Source organism: Oryza glaberrima, chromosome 12, assembly GCF_000147395.1.
Source record: "Oryza glaberrima chromosome 12, OglaRS2, whole genome shotgun sequence".
NCBI classification, from domain to species: domain Eukaryota; kingdom Viridiplantae; phylum Streptophyta; class Magnoliopsida; order Poales; family Poaceae; genus Oryza; species Oryza glaberrima.
Window position 1 is genome coordinate 952,370 of NC_068337.1, and position 19,218 is coordinate 971,587.

Consider the following 19,218-nt stretch of genomic DNA (forward strand, 5'->3'; position numbering starts at 1 on the left):
AAAATTCAAGAAATGCGATTGCCGAGCATGGTAGTGTGCATTCATCCAATATAGATTGATAGTTATTTGGAGCACCGTTTTGTTTGATGACGATACAAATTTGCAGTGTGTGGATGCAGATTGATTTTTCGGTTTTCTTCTTCCGTTGAGACCCCACACAATTGTTCAGTCCAGAGAACGTGAGTTTCCTGCTCTGCAGTTGATCAGGTCAATTCAGATGCCTCTCCCACGCTACCTCCAATCCCCACCCTCGGCTCCACACCCTCAACATTCTGCCGCCTTCTCCCGCGGCCTCCGCCCTCGCCGTCCCAATGGTCCTCCCCCAGCCTTTGCCTCTGCCGAGTTCCCAGGTAACTTCTCTGTGGTGAAAGACTTGCAGCATTTGGATAGGAGGTTATTAAGATGGGATATTTTGAAGTTGATGTGCTCTCTGCAAGTAGAATGTGTGATTTCCCCTATTTAAAATGGCGCATTATTGCGCCTTTTTTTTCATCTGGGTGGCAAAACTAGCACCAAAAGCTAAAATGTCCCCAAAACTAGCAGAACAGCTTTGGCACTACTAAACCCTACAACTAATGCAGGTTCAGTTCCAGACAGTGCCCAGATGCCACCACGCCGCCGCCGCCGCCGCCGCCGGAGTGTGGCTGGCATTGACCAGGACGATCTCCTTGACCCCGACGCCCTCGCCGACCCAGACAGCAGCTTCTACGAGATCAATGGCGTAAGGGTCCACCACAAGGTTTGCACCCATGAGGATTCCAGTGACCAATCTCCAGACCCTGCCATCACAAACGCTGACCAAAACCAAATTGGTTTGCCCATAGTGCTATTACATGGGTTTGGCTCGTCGGTCTTCTCTTGGACCCACATCATGCGCTCTCTAGCCCGCATTGCCGGTGCCAAGGTTCTTGCCTTTGAGGCCATGTACAACGCGTGACCCTAGCTTGTGGTCTCAAACCTCCACGTCGGCCGCGCGCACCCGTGGCAGTGGGGACGTGGCTCTGCAGGCCGATTCCGCGCTTGCAGAAGAACCGCTCGAAGCGCCGCGCCTGGGCTCGGGAAGGGCGAAGCCACGGCCCGAGGTCACGCGTTGGCGGAGCCGGAGCCCCGTGCGTCACCTCGACCGGTCCCCAGATCCGCCGCCACCGCTGCTCCCCGCCGCTGACGGTTGCGAAGAAGGGAGGAGGAGAGGAACCGCCGCCGTTGTGCCCCCCGCCGCCAGATCCGGCGAGCCCGCACCCAGATCCGGCGAGAACTCCTCCTCCCCGCCGCCGATGGCCCCTCACCGTCGCGACATGGGGGTGGGAGGGGATCCGCCGCCGCCGGTGGTCCCTCAGCCGCCGCGAGAAGAGGGGGGAGAGGGAAGAAGCCGGCGGCCAAATCCGCCGCCGCCGCCGCCATGGGGCTCCGCACAACGTAGCTTGCAGAGAAGACGCGGGAGAGAGGCCGGAGGAGATGCGGGGGAGATGGGAAGCTCGCGGCGACGTGAGGGACTTGGAGGGGAACGGGTCTCGCCGGCGAGCTCACTGGGTAGGGAAGAGAGCGCTCGTTAGTGGGACCGAAGAAGACGATAGAGAATAAAAATATGTGGAGAATACGAGAAGTCTCGAGAAGAGAATAAAAAAAGGATGGGGAGAGGCTGACAGTGGGTCCACATGGTGTTTAGGGGGTGCATATATACTTCTTTTAGTTGTTATATGGACCAAAATATAAAGTTTTAATAGGTTTGATAATAAGATACACTATAAGGGCTGACATATAAATAGATAGGGGCTGAAATGCAAAATACGTTTTAGAGTGGTTTCCACTGTAGGTAGTGTGACCTTTGTGTGGTTCTATCCTACGTGGCTGGTTGAGACCACTGTTGCTTGTGGCTACCATTGTACATGATCGGCCTGCCAGCCTTTGGTCTGACATCCCGAACCATCTGGTCTGGTGATGACACCAAGCCTATCAACCCCTACTCCATGGCCTTCTCACTTTGGCATTCATTGACCAACTCGGTGCCAAGAAGGCCGTCCTTGTCGGGTAAGGATGTAACACAACATGTGTTATTCTATACTTCAATATGTGTGCATTACTTTTTGTCTGATGAATTACATGTGTGTGATGGTTTGGATTCAGGCACTCAGCTGGTTGCCTTGTGGCAGTGGAGGCATATTTTGAGGCACCAGAAAGGGTAGCTGCACTTGTGCTGGTTGCACCAGCCATTTTTGTGCCAGTTTTCAGGAGGAAAGGTGTGAAGGAGTATGGTGTAGGTGAACAAGAATGGCAGAATAAGAAGGATTTTAATGGTTCAAATTTGCCTACAAATCCACTCAATAGGATTTGGGGAAAATTCCTCGAGCTATGCTTGTGGATTGCAGGGTTTCTTATGAACATGATTAGGGCAATAGTTAGTATTGTTCGATCTTTATATTGTAAAGCTGTTGTTGCTGTTCTTCGATCATCAGTTGGCGTGAGGCTGGTAAGGGTTTTTTTTTTAATCTCTAGTGCTTTAGTTGATAGCCTCTTCAATGGATACTTTAGTAAATGTGTCAATAAAAGTAGCTAAAATCCAATTAGCCTATCAACTCTCACTGCCTCACTGGATAGCAGACTTTTCCAGTTCACAAGCATTTCTTTATGCATTGAAAATAGTCAGGTTGAATTCTTTTCTTCACAAATTTTGACAATTTGACCCTTTGCAAAAACTAATTTTACAAATGAACCGCTGCCAAAACTTATTTCAAATATGACCCTTTTGCTCAACGCCAAATCATGTGGCGCTGAACTTAGACACCTCAGCGCCACGTCAGCTGGCGCTGAATGCCGTGCCACGGCGGATGGGAGACTAAGTCAGCGTGCCAACGTACATTCAGCGACATGCTATTTGGCGCTGAGGTGTCTAAGTTCAGCGCCACACGATTTGGCGTTGAGCAAAAGGGTCAGATTTGAAATAAGTTTTGGCAGCGGTTCATTTGTAAAAATAGTTTTTGCAAAGGGTCAAATTGTTAAAATTTGTGTCTTTTCTTGATTGGACTTTGGTGACGCAGGTAAGATTGGTCATGGATAAATTTGGTATATTGGCTGTCCGCAATGCATGGTACGACCCAGGCAAAGTGACAGATCATGTTATTCAAGGTTACTCTAAGGTGATTATCTATTTCTGAAAATTCTGCAACTATCGGGTCCTAATGCCAAAACTGAAAACTATGTCTTTTCTTCAGCCATTAAGATCCAGAGGTTGGGAGATGGCTCTTTTGGAGTACACTATATCCATGATCATGGATTCTATATCATCATCGAAAGTGCCTGTCTCAGAAAGGCTTTCTGAGATCTCGTGCCCAGGTTTTCATATACACTACACTTTTGGGATCCTTCAATGATATACAAATAAGCAAAAAAAAAAAAAATTGTTATCCATGTTTGAATTTGCATTCAGGTTTACCAGTGAACTATCATTATTTTGGACAAATGGTTGGAATTATCTTGCATGTGGCTGATAATGATGTTACTTTCTGAATGGGTTGTGTGTGTTTACCATTGCAGTGCTAGTGGTGAGTGGAGATACTGATCGCCTTGTTCCTCGTTGGAATACCGAGCGCGTAGCACGTGCGATTCCTGGTGCAGGATTTGAGGTGATCAAGAACTCTGGGCACTTGCCACAGGAGGAACGACCCGAAGAATTCGTCTCTGTTGTGGAAAGGTTCCTAAGAAAAGCTTTTGGAAGATCCAGCGAGCAAGAGAAACTGTTCCAAGCAGCTGTATGACACTACTACCTGCAGATCCAGATGAGAGTTAAGACTTAAAAATTGACAGATCGTGTATATATATAGGAAAATATATAGTGATGGACTCATCGGGTTGCCTTCTTCTTTTCCTCATTTTTCTGTGAAACTAGAACTCCCCATGGTGTTTTCAGAACAGTTGTATCTGTCACCTTTATCTTTTGTTTAGTCTTTGGGACTTCCTATGTTTCACATTATAAGACGTTTTTGAGTTTTGAATGGATTCATGAATGGATAAGGAGGGAGAAATTAAATTAGGTATACATAACCTAATTGTTTCGACATCGATTGTTCTCTTTTAGTTTAGTTAGCTTAAAAGATAAGGAGGGGGAGGCAGTGTTGTGTGCATGTGAAAGGGAGGAGGTGGAAGGGACCTTATTTTTATTTTACTTATGGATATGATTAGGGCAATAGGTGGTATGGTTCGATCTTTGTATTGTAAAGCTGTTGTTGTTGTTCTTCGATCATCAGTTGGCGTGATGCTGGTAAGTTTTTTGTTTTCTTTTTCAATTTCCCGTGCTTAGTCAATAGCCTCTTCAATGGATACTTTAGTAAATGCTTCAACAGAAGTAAGTGAAGTCGAATAAACTCAACCTGAAAGACAAAAGTTCTATCAATTCTCACAGCCTAGCTTTTCCAGTCTACAAGCAATTCTTTATGCATTGAAAATTTTCTGGTCGAATTATTTTCTTGATTGGATTTTGGTGACATAGGTACGATTAATCATGGATAAATTTGGTATATTGGCTATCCGCAATGCATGGTACGACCCAAGCAAAGTGACTGATCATGTCATTCAGGGTTACACTAAGGTGATTATCGGTTTCTGAAAATCCTGCAACTATATCAGATACTCATCTTGTTGTTTTATGCAAAAACTAAAAAAAAAAAAACTATGCCTTTTTCTTCAGCCATTAAGATCCAGAGGTTGGGAGATGGCTCTCTTGGAGTACACTATATCCATGATCATGGATTCTACATCCACATCAAAAGTTCCAGTCTCAGGGAGGCTTTCTGAGATCTCGTGCCCAGGTTTTCATATACGCTCTTATTTTGGGATCCGTCAACTATATACTACCTCCGTTTTTTAATAGATGACGCCGTTGACTTTTTCTTACATGTTTGACCATTCGTCTTATTCAAAAATTTTATGCAAATGTATAAGATATAAATCACACTTAAAGTACTATGAGTGATAAAACAACTCATAACAAAATAAATTATAATTACGTAAATTTTTTGAATAAGACGAATGGTCAAACATGTGAGAAAAAGTCAACGGCGTCATCTATTAAAAAAGAGAAAATCCCCTGTGTACCCCTGAAAGTTCACCTAATCCCTTCTGTACCCCTGTATTTTGCTCAATCCCTTACATACCCCTGAATTTTAGTTTGGATCCCTTCTATGCCCTTTCCGCTAGTTGACCGTTAAATTCTTATGAAAAAGTCCATTTTGCCCTTTGGTATAAAGAAGCATATAAATTAATAGAGTATATTGTTGGAGCATAGAAATTTGTTATATGAGACTATTATGTTTATGAAATAGTTATGCACCATATTATTTGCGATAAATATACTTTTAGATATGACATAAAAAATTAATACTTATTTATTAGTTATTAAAAGATTTTTTTAGCATATGTGTTTTGATAATAATAAACAAATATGTTGTATTACTATGAAAACACATATGCTATATAAAAGAACTTTTAATAACTAAATAAGTATTAACTTTTTATATCATATGTAAAAGTGAATTTGTCACAAATAATATGGTGCATCACATACTCATAAATATAATAGTCTCATCCAATAAATTTTTACATTCTAACAATATACTTCATTAATTTATTATGTTTCTTCATAGCAAAGGGCAAAATGGACTTTTTCAAAAGAATTTAACGGTCAACTAACGGTCAACTAGCGGAAAGGGCATAGAAGGGATCCAAACTAAATTCAGGGGTATGTAAGGGATTGAGCAAAATTCAGGGGTATAGAAGGGATTAGGTGAACTTTCATGGGTACATAGGGGATTTTCTCATTAAAAAACGGAGGGAGTACTAATTTGTGAAAAACTACTTATCATCCACATTTAGATTCAATTTCAAGTTTACCAGTGAATTATTATTGTTTTGGACAACTGATTAGAATGATCATCTTGCGCGTGGCTCATAAATGATGTTACTTTCTGAATGGTTTGTGTGTTTCTTACCATTGCAGTGCTAGTGGTGAGTGGAGATACTGATCGCCTTGTTCCTCGTTGGAATACCGAGCGCGTTGCACGTGTGATTCCTGGTGCAGCATTTGAGGTGATAAAGAATTCTAGGCACTTGCCACAGGAGGAACGACCCGAAGAATTCATCTCTGTTGTGGAAAGGTTCCTAAGAAAAGCTTTTGGAAGACCCAGCGAGCAAGAGAAACTGTTCCAAGCTGTATGAAACTACTACCTGCAGATCCAGATGAGAGTTAAGACTTAAAAATTGACAGATACAAGAGTGGTTTGAGTGAAGAGAACTGATAGATGGTGTATATATATAGGAAAATATATAGTGATGAACTCATCGGGTTGCCTTCTTCTTTCCTCATTTTTCTGTGAAACTAGAACTCCCCATGGTGTTTTTCAGAACAGTTGTATCTGTCACCTTCATCTTTTGTTTAGTCTTTGGGACTTCCTCCTTCATCTTTTGTTTAGTCTTTGGGACTTCCTCCGTTTCATATTATAAGATGTTTTTGAGTTTTGAATGGATTCATAAATGGATAAGGAGGGAGAAATTTAATCAGGTATACATAACCTAGTTGTTTCGACATTGATTGTTCTCTTTTAGTTTAGTTAGCTTAAAAGATAAGGAGGGGGAGGCAGTGTTGTGTGCATGTGAAATGGAGGAGGAGGTGGAAGGGACCTTATTTTCATTTTACTTTTTTTTTTGAAAAGTTTAAGTGAAAACCAATGTTGAGATGTTTCCTTTTTTAAAAAAGAAAAATCATTTGATTGTTTTTCTAACTTTTAAGACATGACACATGTCGACTTAAGTTTTCTTCTAAAAATAGATCTAATTGATGAAAAACATGTGTTGAATAGTCCCACATTGGTTGTGGAAGGGCAAATGACCTAAGATATAAGTGGGAGAGCCCCTCACCTCAATGGCTAGTTTTTAGGGTGGGAAATACCCTTTACGATCCTACAATTGGTATCAGAGCCTGGCTAGGTTAACATCTCTGGCCTGATGGACCGTGGGTGCCTGCGGGGCCCGTATACCTGATGGACCGTGGGCCGGTGGGGCTCGGATACGATGAAGGGCTGAGCGACACCAATGTGTGAAGGGGGAGATTGTTGAATAGTCTCATATTGGTTGTGGAAGGGCAAATGACCTTAGATATAAGTGGGGGAGTCCCTCACCTCAATAGCTAGCTTTTGGGGTAGGAAAGGCCCTTTACGATCCTACAACATGAATCCATTGAGATAAGTGAAATTGTTTTCTAACTTTTAAGACATATTAAAAGCTCTCTATGGGTTCTTTTATAATGTATGCTGACTTAATACGACATAATGCATATCATCAATTGATTTTATTTTATAATGTCTTATTCTTATTTGGTTTGTATGCAAAGAACAATAGTCTATGCAAAAAAATCTATTTTGATTTTGTATAGTAATATATATATATATATATATATATAATATGGAACTTAAATTATTTATTTGTTTATAAATAAAAATAATTGGAAAAAAATTAAAAATTAAAATATACTAACTATTGATTTCTTTATATGACGTCGTTAGTTAAAAAAAAAAGGAGGCGGGGGAGAGGAAAGATGCGTAAGTATTACCTGCATGTTCATATATAAATGAGCTGAAGGGGAGAGAAAGATATGTAATTTTGTATGTTGTTTTCTTTAGCGAATAGTGCGTAGGTATATAAATGACCTTGTTATTCATGTTTGCATGCATGTGATTTTTAAGTCTACTAGCTAGTGAACTACCATTATATTGCAACCACGTACATGTTGGCTTATCAGATAACTGTTTTTTTTATCTTTTTGAAACCATACTACTACTAATAACTTGTTCATGGAAGCAGTTTAACGGCAAAATAATTTATCAAAAGAATAATTTTCACCAGTGGTACTGACTGGTGGGCCGTACCTGGCAGACGCAGGTGGTTTGCCTTTGGCTTTCGTCTAGTTGTCTTCGTCTCCCTCCTCCTCTTTTTCCCCACCTTCAATCCCCAAAATCTCAAAATTCCATTGCTTGCCGTCTTTGGCGTTGCTCCACTGATTCGATTGGCGTCACCTTCATCAATCGATCGCTGCAGAGTGCAGTTGGTTCCTCCTCTACTGCCCACGACCCACGAGCCCTAGTTTAGGCCGCCCCCCAAATCTACTGCCATCCCCGATTAGTATCCCATTTCTCTTGATTTAAAGGGATCCTGAGGGGGATGCTTCCTCTACTCTGCTGCAGCAACGCTTGATAAGGTGGGGGTTCTCTGTTGTTTCTCACCACTCCTGCTCTGCAATCTCTAATTTGTGTTCATCTTGTTGAGCATACGCCGCACAATCACTTTGATACAGCTTCACTGCAGACATTTTTTGCCCCCCCAGGCTATCACATCCAAATCCAATGGTGCACTGCTGACCAACTTCAGCGTCTCCCGTTTACTCCTTGGGGATATCCATGTCTGACCATCAATTTGCCGGCCAACCAGATGTGCAGTGCCTAGTTTGCACAAGACCGTTTACTTTGGATGCTCAGGTGACTGATACCTTTGAAGCTTTAGCCATATGCAGGGACTGCAAGGCCACAGTACTTAACGATGACGAAAGAGATGAAATAACCAGCACTTCTCATCACACAAGACGGAGAAGGCAGAGATCCAGGACTGCAAGTATTGATTCCCTGGAGGACGCATTCTCGCAGGAGTTCTCTCAGCTCATCGACTTAGCAAGAAGACAAGGTCGTGAAACGGATATTGATTCTTCGTCAGTCCTGCCGCAACATGCGTCGTATAATTCGACGCCAAGCCAATCTCAAAGATGGCATGCTTCAGATGACGAGAGCGATGGCCTTAATTATGTCGATTCTGTGTTTGGTGAAATTGAATCAACCATCAGTTTTGGTGACTATGGTGCGGATTCAGACACCTCCATAGAGGAACATAGTGTATCGGCAAGGAGGATTTCCATTCAACTTGACAATGGAAGTTACATGAACACAGATACCGATATTGATCCCATGAATGCTAGGCTGGATCAGTGGGATTCAGATGACCAGGAAGATGTGGAAGAATCTGGTTTTGATGAAACAATAAACACCATGACCCAGCACCAGCAGCAATCACATGATATTCAGCTAAGTGGATTGAGTGAGGACGAATCTGAAGATGGTGTATGGAATTGGGGTGTGGCTGTACGTCAAAGAGCAAATGTGAGAAACTTGCTAGACGACATGGAAGGGCCAGAAATGAGGACAACTTTTGTCGGGAATCCAGATGATTATGTTGATGCAAGGCAGTTCGAGATGCTCCTTGAGCAATTTGCTGAGGACAACAGTTCCAGAAGAGGAGCTCCACCAGCTGCGACATCATTTATTGAAAACCTCCCCTCTGTGATTATCTCCGCAAGTCATCAGATAAATGATGATGTGATCTGTCCGGTCTGCAAAGATCCAATTCCTACCAGAGCTAGAGCAAAACAGCTACCATGCATGCATCTTTATCATTCATCGTGCATCTTGCCATGGCTTAGTTCTAGAAATACATGTCCTGTCTGCCGATATGAGCTTCCTACAGATGATGCAGAGTATGAAAGGTCCAAGCAAGCCACAACCAATGTAAGAGACATTCAGGTTGTGGAAGAAAATTCTGATGAACAAGAGGTCCAGGTAACTCGTCAGATGGCTGTTGGTGCTATCGAAGAGACTAATACAAGTGAACACAATGTTCGTGTTGATGAGCAACCAAACAGTGCACACAGGCGCAGTGGATGGATTTTTATTGCTGCTGCTCCAGTCGTAAGCCTTATCGGTTTCGCTCTAGTTTTATGCTTTACAAATCCTGCTAGGAGTGGTAGAAGGCAACTGTACTGTAGATCCCCAAGTGCCACTGAAGTGCATGTGGACACCAAAAAGAGTTGGTGGTCTATGTTCTAGAATATTCCGTCGGTACATCTGATAACAAAATGACTATATATGGTGGTGCGTGATTGTTTCTTTAGAATAGTTTTATTTTAAAATTTTCGAACTTTGTAGTTGCTGCAGTGACAGGTCGGAGTGTTGTAAAAGAATTCACATGCCTACTTTCTTCTGCTACTTTGCTCAGTCAAGCAAAGTGTGTATTGATACTTGATATTTGTTTAACATATATGTGTCATTGGATGTCCTATGCTTCCTTCTGTTGTTGCCTCATTTAAAAATCACCATGGAAGAGAAGACCTCCATTTGCATTCAGTGCTGCTGTCAGAATTGTATCCAGTGTCCAGTGGAGAAGTAATTCGTCTCCTATTGTTTGAAGCTCACGTCTAGGCTTCATTGGTTTGTGCCTCACAAATTTTTTCTATATGTTAATTCTTGGTATATTGTTTCTCTCATGAAATGCTTCTGGTAGCTAAAGTAGGTTGTGCATAATGCAGTATGCTAGCACAGAACTTAAGGCTAGTTCTTAGATTGTCATCAGGTAAAACAGGGGGATCAAAATGATTTTCTTGCAGTAATTTAGTCTGTTGAATTCACATCGTCATGAACTGGAAGGTCTTAACTGATTGTAAGTTGATCCCAAGATGTGAAAGTAACCTACAAAACAATCAGTTGTTGAAGAAAAGGTCAAACAAAAGAATTCACATGCTTGAGGTGTTAAACAAATATATAAAGCTAGCACACGAAAGACCTAATGTACTGAAGATTTGACAGAAATACTTTGCTTCTCTGGTTCCCTATGCTTCATGGAGAAATTGCTTGCACTCATTGTTGTTCTTGTCATACTTCTTAGCTTAGCTCTGTTCTACTTGTGCAACATCCTATGGCTGAGGGCTGTGAAGATAAGGAAGAAGTTGAGGAGGCAAGGCATAAGGGGTCCCAAGCCTACTTTTCTCTACGGCAACACCAAGGAGATCAAAAGAATCCAACAAGAGCTCAAATTTTCACAGAAGCAAGGCACCAACAACTTCATCTCCACCCTCTTCCCACACTTCCTCCTCTGGCGGGAAACTTATGGTATGGATATGCTAGTGTTTTGCAACTTTGTCCATGATTGGCTCTTGCACTCATATGTTCATTACTCATGAGTAGATCAGACTGATGATAGGATCCTGATGTTTATTAATGGCATGTATTGGAGAAAATTAATCACCTACAGCTGTTGAAGTGAATTAATGAATTACAATGGAGAAGCAGGGCCCCAAAATATCCCTGCTATTAAAATCTAGTTTATAAGCCTGAATTGATCATTTTGTAGGGAATTGGAGGGCAATCATAACTTTTTTAATCTCTCCTCCTTTTTACTGTTTTTCAACTTTTAGTAGGATATCAAATTATATAAACAGATCAGACACTTTTCAGAGAAATGGTGCCCTCACACATTTTTAAATATATATATAATCCTTTGTTTTGTAATTTTATTTTGTCCATTTTGGTTGCTATTTACCATCCTATGAAGTTTCTGTTTCAGATTCTAAACAAGCTCAGATGCTAGTACTGAGTATTATTAAACAAGTTTGTCAGGACCATAATTATTGATGAATAGTTTATTTAGACTGTGGGGCCCTTTTACAGCTTAATATAATAGCCATTCAACTCTTGACAGTCATATAAAGGACTCAGTAGTTGACCATCAATTAAAATTTTCATACACTCATTTTTATATGTTATCTCGAGTTTTGTGTTGGATAACTAAACTTTTCCCAACTACTTGTAGATTTAGCAAGATCTGATCTACTTTGGTACTGAGAATTCTAATACAATAACAATCATATTTATCATTTCCTTCGCTCTGAAAAATGTAAGTTTGACAAATGATTTCAATCTTAGAATAGACTATGCTTTTTTTATCTCATTTTCCCTATATTCATGTCAAATTCGAGGGAATGTCCATGTTGAGTTCTTAATGAAGTTAAGTTACATGTGTATTTTGACCAGGCCCAGTGTTCCTATACTCAACAGGAGCTATGGAGATACTACAAGTTTCTCACCCAGATATGGTGAAGGATATAGGCCGGTGGACACCATCAGAGCTTGGTAAGCCTAATTATCTAAAGAAATCTCGCAAGGCCCTCTTTGGAGGAGGTTTATTTACAGAGAATGGCGATGAATGGGCCTACCAGAGGAAGATCATAGCACCAGAGTTCTTCATGGATAAGATTAAGGTACCATTAAATTGTGATCGCTTGTAGTTTTCATGGACTGAAAACTAGAACTCGTATCATGCGTGCAGGGTATGATCCAGCTGATTGAGGATGCAACTGTTACAGTGTTAGAAGGATGGGAGGATATGATTGACGATGTGGGAGGGTGTAGGGAAATAGTTGTCGATGATTACTTGCGGAACTTGTCAGCAGATGTAATTGCCAGGGCTTGCTTTGGGAGTAGCTTCACAAAAGGAGAAGAAATATTTTGCAAGCTTAGGCAGCTCCAAAAAGCAATTGCTCAGCAAGATGCGTTTGTTGGTCTGTCTGCACTGTGGTAAGTCAATGAAATTAGTTGCAATTAAAAGAGAACAGTTTGAAATGAGAACCTTCACGTGTGTATTTTGATATTAACCAAGAAAGAGTCTTTTGTATACTCCTTATTAATTTGAGATTAGTAGGTAACAAGTCTTGTCATTCAGTAGAGACAAATAGGTAGAAAACCTCGCCGTAAACTGTTTTCAAACAGCACATGTTTAAAGTATGATTATTCAAGCATGGCATAAACTAGACTTGCATGTCACAATCACAGCTATAAGTGATCAGGTATGCTAATTAAGATGGTTCATGCTATATTTCTGTTGCAGGAAATACCTGCCAACCAAGAGCAACCAAGAAATACAGATGCTGGATGAACAAGTCCGGTTACTGATCCTGGACGTCGCAAAGGAACAACACCACTACCAAGACTCACATAACAATCTTCTCAACGCCATCATTGATGGTGCGCAGGATGGTCGCAGCACTGCAGAGGCCGAGGACTTTATCGTCGGAAACTGTAAGACCATCTACTTCGGAGGCCACGAGAGCACGGCGGTCACCGCCATCTGGTGCCTGATGCTACTCTCCACGCACTCAGAATGGCAGGAACGCGCCCGGGCTGAGGCAATGGAGGTTTGCCGGGGAAGGTCGACATTGGACGTCGACGCCCTTCGCCGGTTAAAGATTGTGAGAAATTAACATCTTAAACTGCATTGTTTCATCCTGTAACAACTTGACAGAAAATGTAGAAATTTACAATGGATGCTTGCTGATGACAAATGACGACGATGTCGAAATGATGCAGGTGACGATGGTGATCCAGGAGACGCTTCGGCTGTACCCGCCGGCGTCGGTGATGATGCAGGAGGCCCTGACGAACGTGAAGCTCGGCAACATCGATGTGCCTCGCGGCACCATCGTCCAGGTGCCCAGGCTGATGCTGCACCTGGACAAGGAAGCCTGGGGCGCCGACGCCGACGAGTTCCGGCCGGACCGGTTCGCGAACGGCGTGGCGGCGGCGTGCAGGGCGGCGCACATGTACGTGCCGTTCGGGCACGGGCCCACGACGTGCATCGGGCAGAACCTGGCAATGGCGGAGCTGAAGGTGGTGCTGGCCAGGCTGCTGACAAAGTTCGCCTTCTCGCCGTCGCCGAGGTACCGTCACTCGCCGGCGTTCAGGCTGACCATTGAACCCGGGTTCGGCTTGCCACTCATGGTGACAAAACTGCCATGAGCTAGCAGCCCTCTTACTCACACCCACCTGCCACCCAGTCGATTCATGGCTGCTCCATTACACTGGCCACCGACAGCAATGCTTGTTATATAATAAAGCTTCTTTTTTTGAGATGAAGTTGTTAAGCACTCTAAGCTCATTGAACCCAATCAAAGGGTTTTATGATGGAGAACATTGTTGCGATCCATTCTTTTGGGTCGAAAAAGTAAGAGAGGCCATCATTCCCTTTTGTAAAAAAAGACAAAAAGGCATTTGTCTGGTTTGTCACTGACGTGTGGGTCCAAGCGTTGATTGATGGGAGTCTAGCAAAGTGACAAAGCAAGTAGACAAACAGGGCTGTTTCTGGAGACTGCATTTATCAGTCGGTTTACTCATCCTCTCTGCATCCGATTCCATCATCGCCTCCGCGCTCTCGCGCTGATCCTTGTAATCAATCAACTCATCAGCATGGTCTTCGCATGGAGCTGCTAGCTGCAGAATCCAGAGCTCAGAGTCACAGAGCCCAATTGTTGAGCCCAATCTATTTTCTTTAGTGCAGGCTAAAACTTCCTTTAATAACTTGTGTAGGGAATGAATTGAGTCCTCTACTCTTAGCAGAGGCCCGTAGTTTTTTATTCAAGCAACCAATTGATGTTATCTCTCTCTATTCTAGCAGCGTCTAGGCTATTATATCTTGTGCAATTCTTGCCAAAGAAATGGGGCTAAACTATCCTGCAACATCATGCCGAAAAGTCTTAATTTATTGTTTGTTGAAAGCTCTTTACTAGAAAGTTATTGCCCAACCTCATCATCTGTTGAAGATATATGACACCCCCAACTTGTTCCTTTTTATGCCATGTGAATAATTTGGTCATAACAGACCCTGATTGCCTTAAAAAAATGCATGTTGAATTAAGTTTTTCTACCACTAACCTTGGATTTCTTTTCTATGTTGTAAATTTGCAGTGTTGTATGATCGTTACATGCTAACTGCTCAGAGTGGGTGAGGCGCTATGTGAATAATTTGGTCATAACAGACCCTGATTGCCTTAAAAAAATGCATGTTGAATTAAATTTTCCTACCACTAACCTTGGATTTCTTTTCTATGTTGTAAATTTGCAGTGTTGTATGATCGTTACATGCTAACTGTTTCAGAGTGAGTGAAGCGCTTCTTTGCGGTTTTATGTCCTTTTCAGCTCCAAGCTTCACATGGAGATGGATTACCCAGCAACTATGCAGTATACAGTATATTAATATGCTATGAACATGTAATCTCCCTCTTCCCTCACACCCGCCCACATACAAACACACAAAAATGGAAGTTTTCTTCTCATCACAGCAATGGCTAGCACTTATACCTCCAGTCATCCTCTGTATCCTTCTCTTCTTCTATGTGTACATCATTCTATGGCTAAGACCAGAGCGGTTGAGGCAGAAACTGAGGAGCCAAGGAGTGAGGGGTCCCAAGCCTTCTTTTCTCTTTGGAAACATACCAGAGATGAGGAGAATCCAGCAATTGGCCAAGTCTGCGCATGAACAAGAAGCAGGGAGTGCCGACATGTTTTCATCAAATTATGTGGCAACTCTTTTCCCTTACTTCCTCCACTGGAGCAGGGTTTATGGTATATTAAGAAACTTGTAGTGCATAATAGTTTCAGTAAAATAAAGTTTATTAAACTATCTTTATATTCGATGTTAAATGTAGTTCATTGGAATTTTGTTAAGAGGAATGTTTTGATATTGACTTATTTTTTCTCTAAAATCTCTCCTTTTGTTGTCCCACATAATAGAATTGTTTTTATTTTGGGATGATGCAAACTTGTATTCAGAGAGTTTTAGCTACCTTTGTAGTTTGGATGGTTGTTCGCTCTGCAACCATCGAAACATAATTTCTTTGATTGGGGCCTGTTTATGGATAGCTCATGGTTTCATATACGTTCTGATGGTGTACCATATACTGTCTCATCTTGTCGACCAGTCTCATTTTTACCCTCATTACATATAAGCTATTTAAATTACTGTAAATTCTTTTGTTGTATGTTCTGTAACCATGTCCTAGTAGATTTATTTTTAGAACATCGACAGATGCCTTGTGCATTTCATATTTAAAATTAAAGCTGATAAGTTCCTGAAACATTGATGTTGTGTTAGGTTCCATCTACCTGTATTCCACTGGAAGCATACAAGTTTTAAATGTTACTGATTCAAACATGGTGAAGGAGCTAGCCAACTGCAAATCTTTGGATTTTGGAAAGCCTTGCTACTTGCAAAAAGAGCGTGGAGCTCTTCTTGGTATGGGAATTCTGACATCAAATGGTGATCTGTGGGTACACCAGAGAAAAGTGATTGCACCTGAACTATTCATGGAAAGGGTTAAGGTAATTATCTGCAGTCACTTGTATTGGGCCATGGATCTCTCTGTCAAAAAACAATATTTTTTCCGGAGCAACTTACTAGTACACTACATGTAGCATATACTAAAACTCAATTTATTGTTAAAATGACATCCATAGGGAATGATGAATTTGATGATGGAGGCTGCAATGTCAATGTTGAACTCATGGAAAAATGAAGTTGAGGACAGAGGAGGCAGTGCAGAGATTGTGGTTGATGAGTTCTTGAGAACCTTTTCAGCTGATGTCATATCAAGGGCTTGTTTTGGAAGCAGCTTTAGTGAAGGCAAGGAGATTTTCATAAAAATACGACAACTTCAGACAACAATGGCAAAACAAAGTTTGCTCATTGGTGTTCCTGGAAGTAGGTATGTTGCAGAAACTACACATGTACTACTGTGTAACTCTTATTTCAATTTGAGACAATTTATAACTTCAAAAGAAATGCTGTCTTCGAACTGCTCAAAATCTTCTGTTGAGCACTTGTGCTTAGTTTGAACGATTTCAATACGGATAGCTGCCCAGATTCAACTTCTGAAATCACTATAACTCAGATAATGTTTGTTACTGTTCTTGGTTTGCAGCAGTATCAGATTAACCTTTTTGGAGAAATATACAGCTTCTATTTTGTCCGGGCTAACTTACATGTCTCATTTTGGTCTGATCTACCTGCAATTCCTCAGTTCTTGTGAAGTACATATCAGCTAAACGGATATATGCCTAAAAAAATGATATTTTTATCTAGAATCTGTGTAATTGTATAGTAGATCCAAGAGTGCCATAACATGTATTTTCTGATCCAAACCATTGCATGGGAATAATTATACGAAATACATATTTGAAGCGATAACAAACCCATGTGATTAATAAGTGGCTTTTCATGTTTTATCATCTAACTGTAATTGGTTAATCATTAAAGGATTTTTTTTTTTTTTTGTGCTGGACCGACTAGGTATTTACCAACAAGGAGCAATAGAGAGATCTGGAATCTGGATAGTAGCATCCGTACCCTCATTTTAAACATATCAAAGAAATATGAACATGTTTCATCAACCTTAGTGAACAATGATCTCCTACACGCCATCATTCAAGGTTCTAAGGATGGGCCCCTCCATTCATGCACGCCCGAGGATTTTATTGTCGACAACTGCAAAAACATATACTTCGCAGGGCATGAGACAACCTCGACCACGGCTGCATGGTGTTTGATGCTTCTAGCTTCACACCATGAATGGCAGTCCCGTGCTCGGGTGGAATTCCTTGACATTTGTCAAGGGAAACCACTAGATTTTGACATTCTACGGAAGTTGAAAATGGTAATGTTTTGTCCTCTCATCCTCTTCCAGTTACAGAAGAGATGAAAACGATCTGTTGATTAGATTACAGCTAACAATGGTGTGCTGTTGATACTTGTGCAGCTGACAATGGTGATCCAGGAGACACTCCGATTGTACCCACCAGCCTCCTTCGTCGTCCGGGAAGCTCTGAATGACATGAAACTTGGCGGCATCGACATACCGAAAGGAACTAACATCTGGATCCCGATCGCGATGGCTCACCGGGATCCTTCAGTATGGGGTCCTAGTGCCGACAAATTCGATCCGGACAGGTTCGCCAACGGCATAGCAGGGGCCTGCAAACCCCCTCATATGTACATGCCCTTCGGCGTTGGGGTCCGGACATGTGCCGGCCAGAATCTAGCCATGGTTGAGCTCAAGGTTGTTCTGTCACTCCTGCTGTCCAAGTTTGAATTCAAGCTTTCTCCAAACTATGTGCATTGCCCTGCGTTCAGACTGACCATCGAGCCTGGGAAAGGTGTTCCATTAATTTTTAGAGAGCTCTGACTTGAGATTCTTGAAGGTTATATAAATGTTTCCCTTTTCCCCTTGTTATATTTGTTTGGTATGTGTTTGCAACAATGCTGCAACTCGAGTGTAAATAGTAGTATATTCTACAGTATGCAATTCTGTACACTGATTGAAGTGTTACTTATTTGTGGAATGCAACATTTACTTCTCGTCTGTCAATTAATGGTTTAGACAACATCAGGTGAAAAAAAACTGTGAGGTCAGGATGGCCGAGTGGTCTAAGGCGCCAGACTCAAGTTCTGGTCCTCTAACGAGGGCGTGGGTTCAAATCCCACTTCTGACATTATATATATATTTTTAATATAATTTTCATTCATGGACTGATAAACCTACGTGCATTGCCCTTCGTTTATGTTTTACACACGATTGAAATAGCATTTATGTATTACGCACGGTTATTTACGTTTGGCCATTTGTTTTATTTGTTGACTTTTAGACATACGTTTAACTATTTATTTTATTAAAAAGATTATGTAATTATTGAAAAGGAGGTGAAATTAAATCTTTCCAAATTTCCATTAACCCTATCTCATCTAGTCATCCCAATTCCAAATCTACCGATCAGAGCCGAGAGCAAAGGCTGCAAGGATCAAGACCTCGAAACATAGATGCCGTGAACGCTTCGTGCTATGTTGCCCATATTTCTTGGATCTCATTTGATAACTTTCTCGTTTAGTAGTCGATAGCGATTTTTAGTGTCAATTTATCTAAACAAAACTGATAAAAAGCGTTTGTCACACTTTTCTTCACCAATTTGAACTAGCTAATGGTGATATGTGCATATTTTTATTTGTTTTGAAGGATATTTGCTTGAGTGTATTTTGGAAGTTTGTGACAAATGGAATATTTGGAAGTTTCTAATGAATGGTATACTCGTGATAATATTGTAGGCAATAACTTATTATGTTTTAACTAGTCCATAACTACGTACTACTCACGAATATTCTCTATTTATTAAGGAAATTATGTGCAATATATTTTCAGAAGTTTTTGCACTAGCAAGATGGGCATAAACCAACGAAAAAAGACAAAGACCCAACAAGATAGGCTAAGACTGGTGGAGATGGGTGAACGCTAAGGAGAGTGGAGGAAGACTTGTAGATACGTGTGAAGACTCACGGGGTCTTCATAGGACTGGCAAAGGTGGATGAAGATAAGGTGGAAATTGAACTAGTTACACTACCAATAGTTTTGAGTGGGCAAAAGGCGCCTAGGTGAAGCACTAGGCATAGCCTATGATAGATACAGTTCCATCTATTCGTCATGTAATTTGGCTTAAGTGTATTCTAATAAAAACATGTTGACAACAGAAATAAGGAAAT

At 41.4% G+C, this 19,218-nt stretch overlaps 5 protein-coding genes and 1 non-coding gene across 9 annotated transcripts; all 6 read left to right on the forward strand.

Annotated features, from left to right (window-relative positions):
- The first annotated feature begins 604 nt into the window (after window positions 1–604).
- Window positions 605–3,854, forward strand: LOC127757321 (uncharacterized). The gene is made up of 6 exons (XM_052282833.1): window positions 605–812; window positions 1,903–2,028; window positions 2,112–2,467; window positions 3,036–3,134; window positions 3,210–3,330; window positions 3,532–3,854. Exons 1-6 carry the CDS (start codon window positions 605–607, stop codon window positions 3,750–3,752), a joined length of 1,131 nt encoding a protein of 376 aa, XP_052138793.1. The 3' UTR covers window positions 3,753–3,854.
- A 37-nt stretch (window positions 3,855–3,891) lies between these two features.
- Window positions 3,892–6,207, forward strand: LOC127757322 (uncharacterized). Its single transcript, XM_052282834.1, has 5 exons — window positions 3,892–3,933; window positions 4,127–4,255; window positions 4,484–4,582; window positions 4,682–4,802; window positions 5,990–6,207. Exons 1-5 carry the CDS (start codon window positions 3,892–3,894, stop codon window positions 6,205–6,207), a joined length of 609 nt encoding a protein of 202 aa, XP_052138794.1.
- A 1,732-nt stretch (window positions 6,208–7,939) lies between these two features.
- On the forward strand, window positions 7,940–10,153 carry LOC127757465 (uncharacterized). 3 transcript variants are annotated; one of them, XM_052282974.1, is made up of 2 exons: window positions 7,940–8,242; window positions 8,369–10,153. In XM_052282974.1, exon 2 carries the CDS (start codon window positions 8,442–8,444, stop codon window positions 9,912–9,914), a length of 1,473 nt encoding a protein of 490 aa, XP_052138934.1. In that variant the 5' UTR covers window positions 7,940–8,242; window positions 8,369–8,441; the 3' UTR covers window positions 9,915–10,153. The 3 variants fall into 3 exon arrangements, with proteins under 3 accessions (XP_052138934.1, XP_052138932.1, XP_052138933.1); XM_052282972.1 differs by having other exon boundaries at window positions 8,339–10,152; XM_052282973.1 differs by having other exon boundaries at window positions 8,350–10,152.
- Window positions 10,154–10,321: 168 nt separating this feature from the next.
- On the forward strand, window positions 10,322–14,369 carry LOC127757464 (cytochrome P450 714C1). Of its 2 annotated transcripts, none has more exons than XM_052282970.1 (5): window positions 10,322–10,973; window positions 11,895–12,121; window positions 12,190–12,437; window positions 12,748–13,108; window positions 13,227–14,369. In XM_052282970.1, the coding sequence occupies exons 1-5, from the start codon at window positions 10,703–10,705 to the stop codon at window positions 13,653–13,655; spliced, it is 1,536 nt and encodes a 511-aa protein (XP_052138930.1). In that variant the 5' UTR covers window positions 10,322–10,702; the 3' UTR covers window positions 13,656–14,369. The 2 variants fall into 2 exon arrangements, with proteins under 2 accessions (XP_052138930.1, XP_052138931.1); XM_052282971.1 differs by having other exon boundaries at window positions 10,861–11,757.
- A 581-nt stretch (window positions 14,370–14,950) lies between these two features.
- On the forward strand, window positions 14,951–18,021 carry LOC127757963 (cytochrome P450 714C2-like). Its single transcript, XM_052283556.1, has 5 exons — window positions 14,951–15,257; window positions 15,787–16,013; window positions 16,149–16,396; window positions 16,981–17,344; window positions 17,447–18,021. The coding sequence occupies exons 1-5, from the start codon at window positions 14,951–14,953 to the stop codon at window positions 17,870–17,872; spliced, it is 1,572 nt and encodes a 523-aa protein (XP_052139516.1). The 3' UTR covers window positions 17,873–18,021.
- Window positions 18,022–18,095: 74 nt separating this feature from the next.
- Window positions 18,096–18,179, forward strand: TRNAL-CAA (transfer RNA leucine (anticodon CAA)). Its single transcript has one exon. It is a non-coding gene; the product is annotated as a tRNA-Leu (tRNA).
- The last annotated feature ends 1,039 nt before the right edge of the window (window positions 18,180–19,218 follow it).

Coding starts and splice junctions, on each gene's coding strand:
- LOC127757321 (XM_052282833.1), top strand. CDS start 605: ATGCCACCACGCCGCCGCCGCCGCCGCCGCCGGAGTGTGGCTGGCATT. Junction 2,029..2,111: donor AAGAAGGCCGTCCTTGTCGG/GTAAGGATGTAA, acceptor CATGTGTGTGAT/GGTTTGGATTCAGGCACTCA. Junction 3,135..3,209: donor TTATTCAAGGTTACTCTAAG/GTGATTATCTAT, acceptor TCTTTTCTTCAG/CCATTAAGATCCAGAGGTTG.
- LOC127757322 (XM_052282834.1), top strand. CDS start 3,892: ATGGTGTTTTCAGAACAGTTGTATCTGTCACCTTTATCTTTT. Junction 4,256..4,483: donor CATCAGTTGGCGTGATGCTG/GTAAGTTTTTTG, acceptor TTGGTGACATAG/GTACGATTAATCATGGATAA. Junction 4,803..5,989: donor TTCTGAGATCTCGTGCCCAG/GTTTTCATATAC, acceptor TTACCATTGCAG/TGCTAGTGGTGAGTGGAGAT.
- LOC127757465 (XM_052282974.1), top strand. CDS start 8,442: ATGTCTGACCATCAATTTGCCGGCCAACCAGATGTGCAGTGCCTAGTT.
- LOC127757464 (XM_052282970.1), top strand. CDS start 10,703: ATGGAGAAATTGCTTGCACTCATTGTTGTTCTTGTCATACTTCTTAGC. Junction 12,122..12,189: donor TCTTCATGGATAAGATTAAG/GTACCATTAAAT, acceptor TCATGCGTGCAG/GGTATGATCCAGCTGATTGA. Junction 13,109..13,226: donor CCCTTCGCCGGTTAAAGATT/GTGAGAAATTAA, acceptor GAAATGATGCAG/GTGACGATGGTGATCCAGGA.
- LOC127757963 (XM_052283556.1), top strand. CDS start 14,951: ATGGAAGTTTTCTTCTCATCACAGCAATGGCTAGCACTTATACCTCCA. Junction 15,258..15,786: donor CCACTGGAGCAGGGTTTATG/GTATATTAAGAA, acceptor ATGTTGTGTTAG/GTTCCATCTACCTGTATTCC. Junction 16,014..16,148: donor TATTCATGGAAAGGGTTAAG/GTAATTATCTGC, acceptor TGACATCCATAG/GGAATGATGAATTTGATGAT.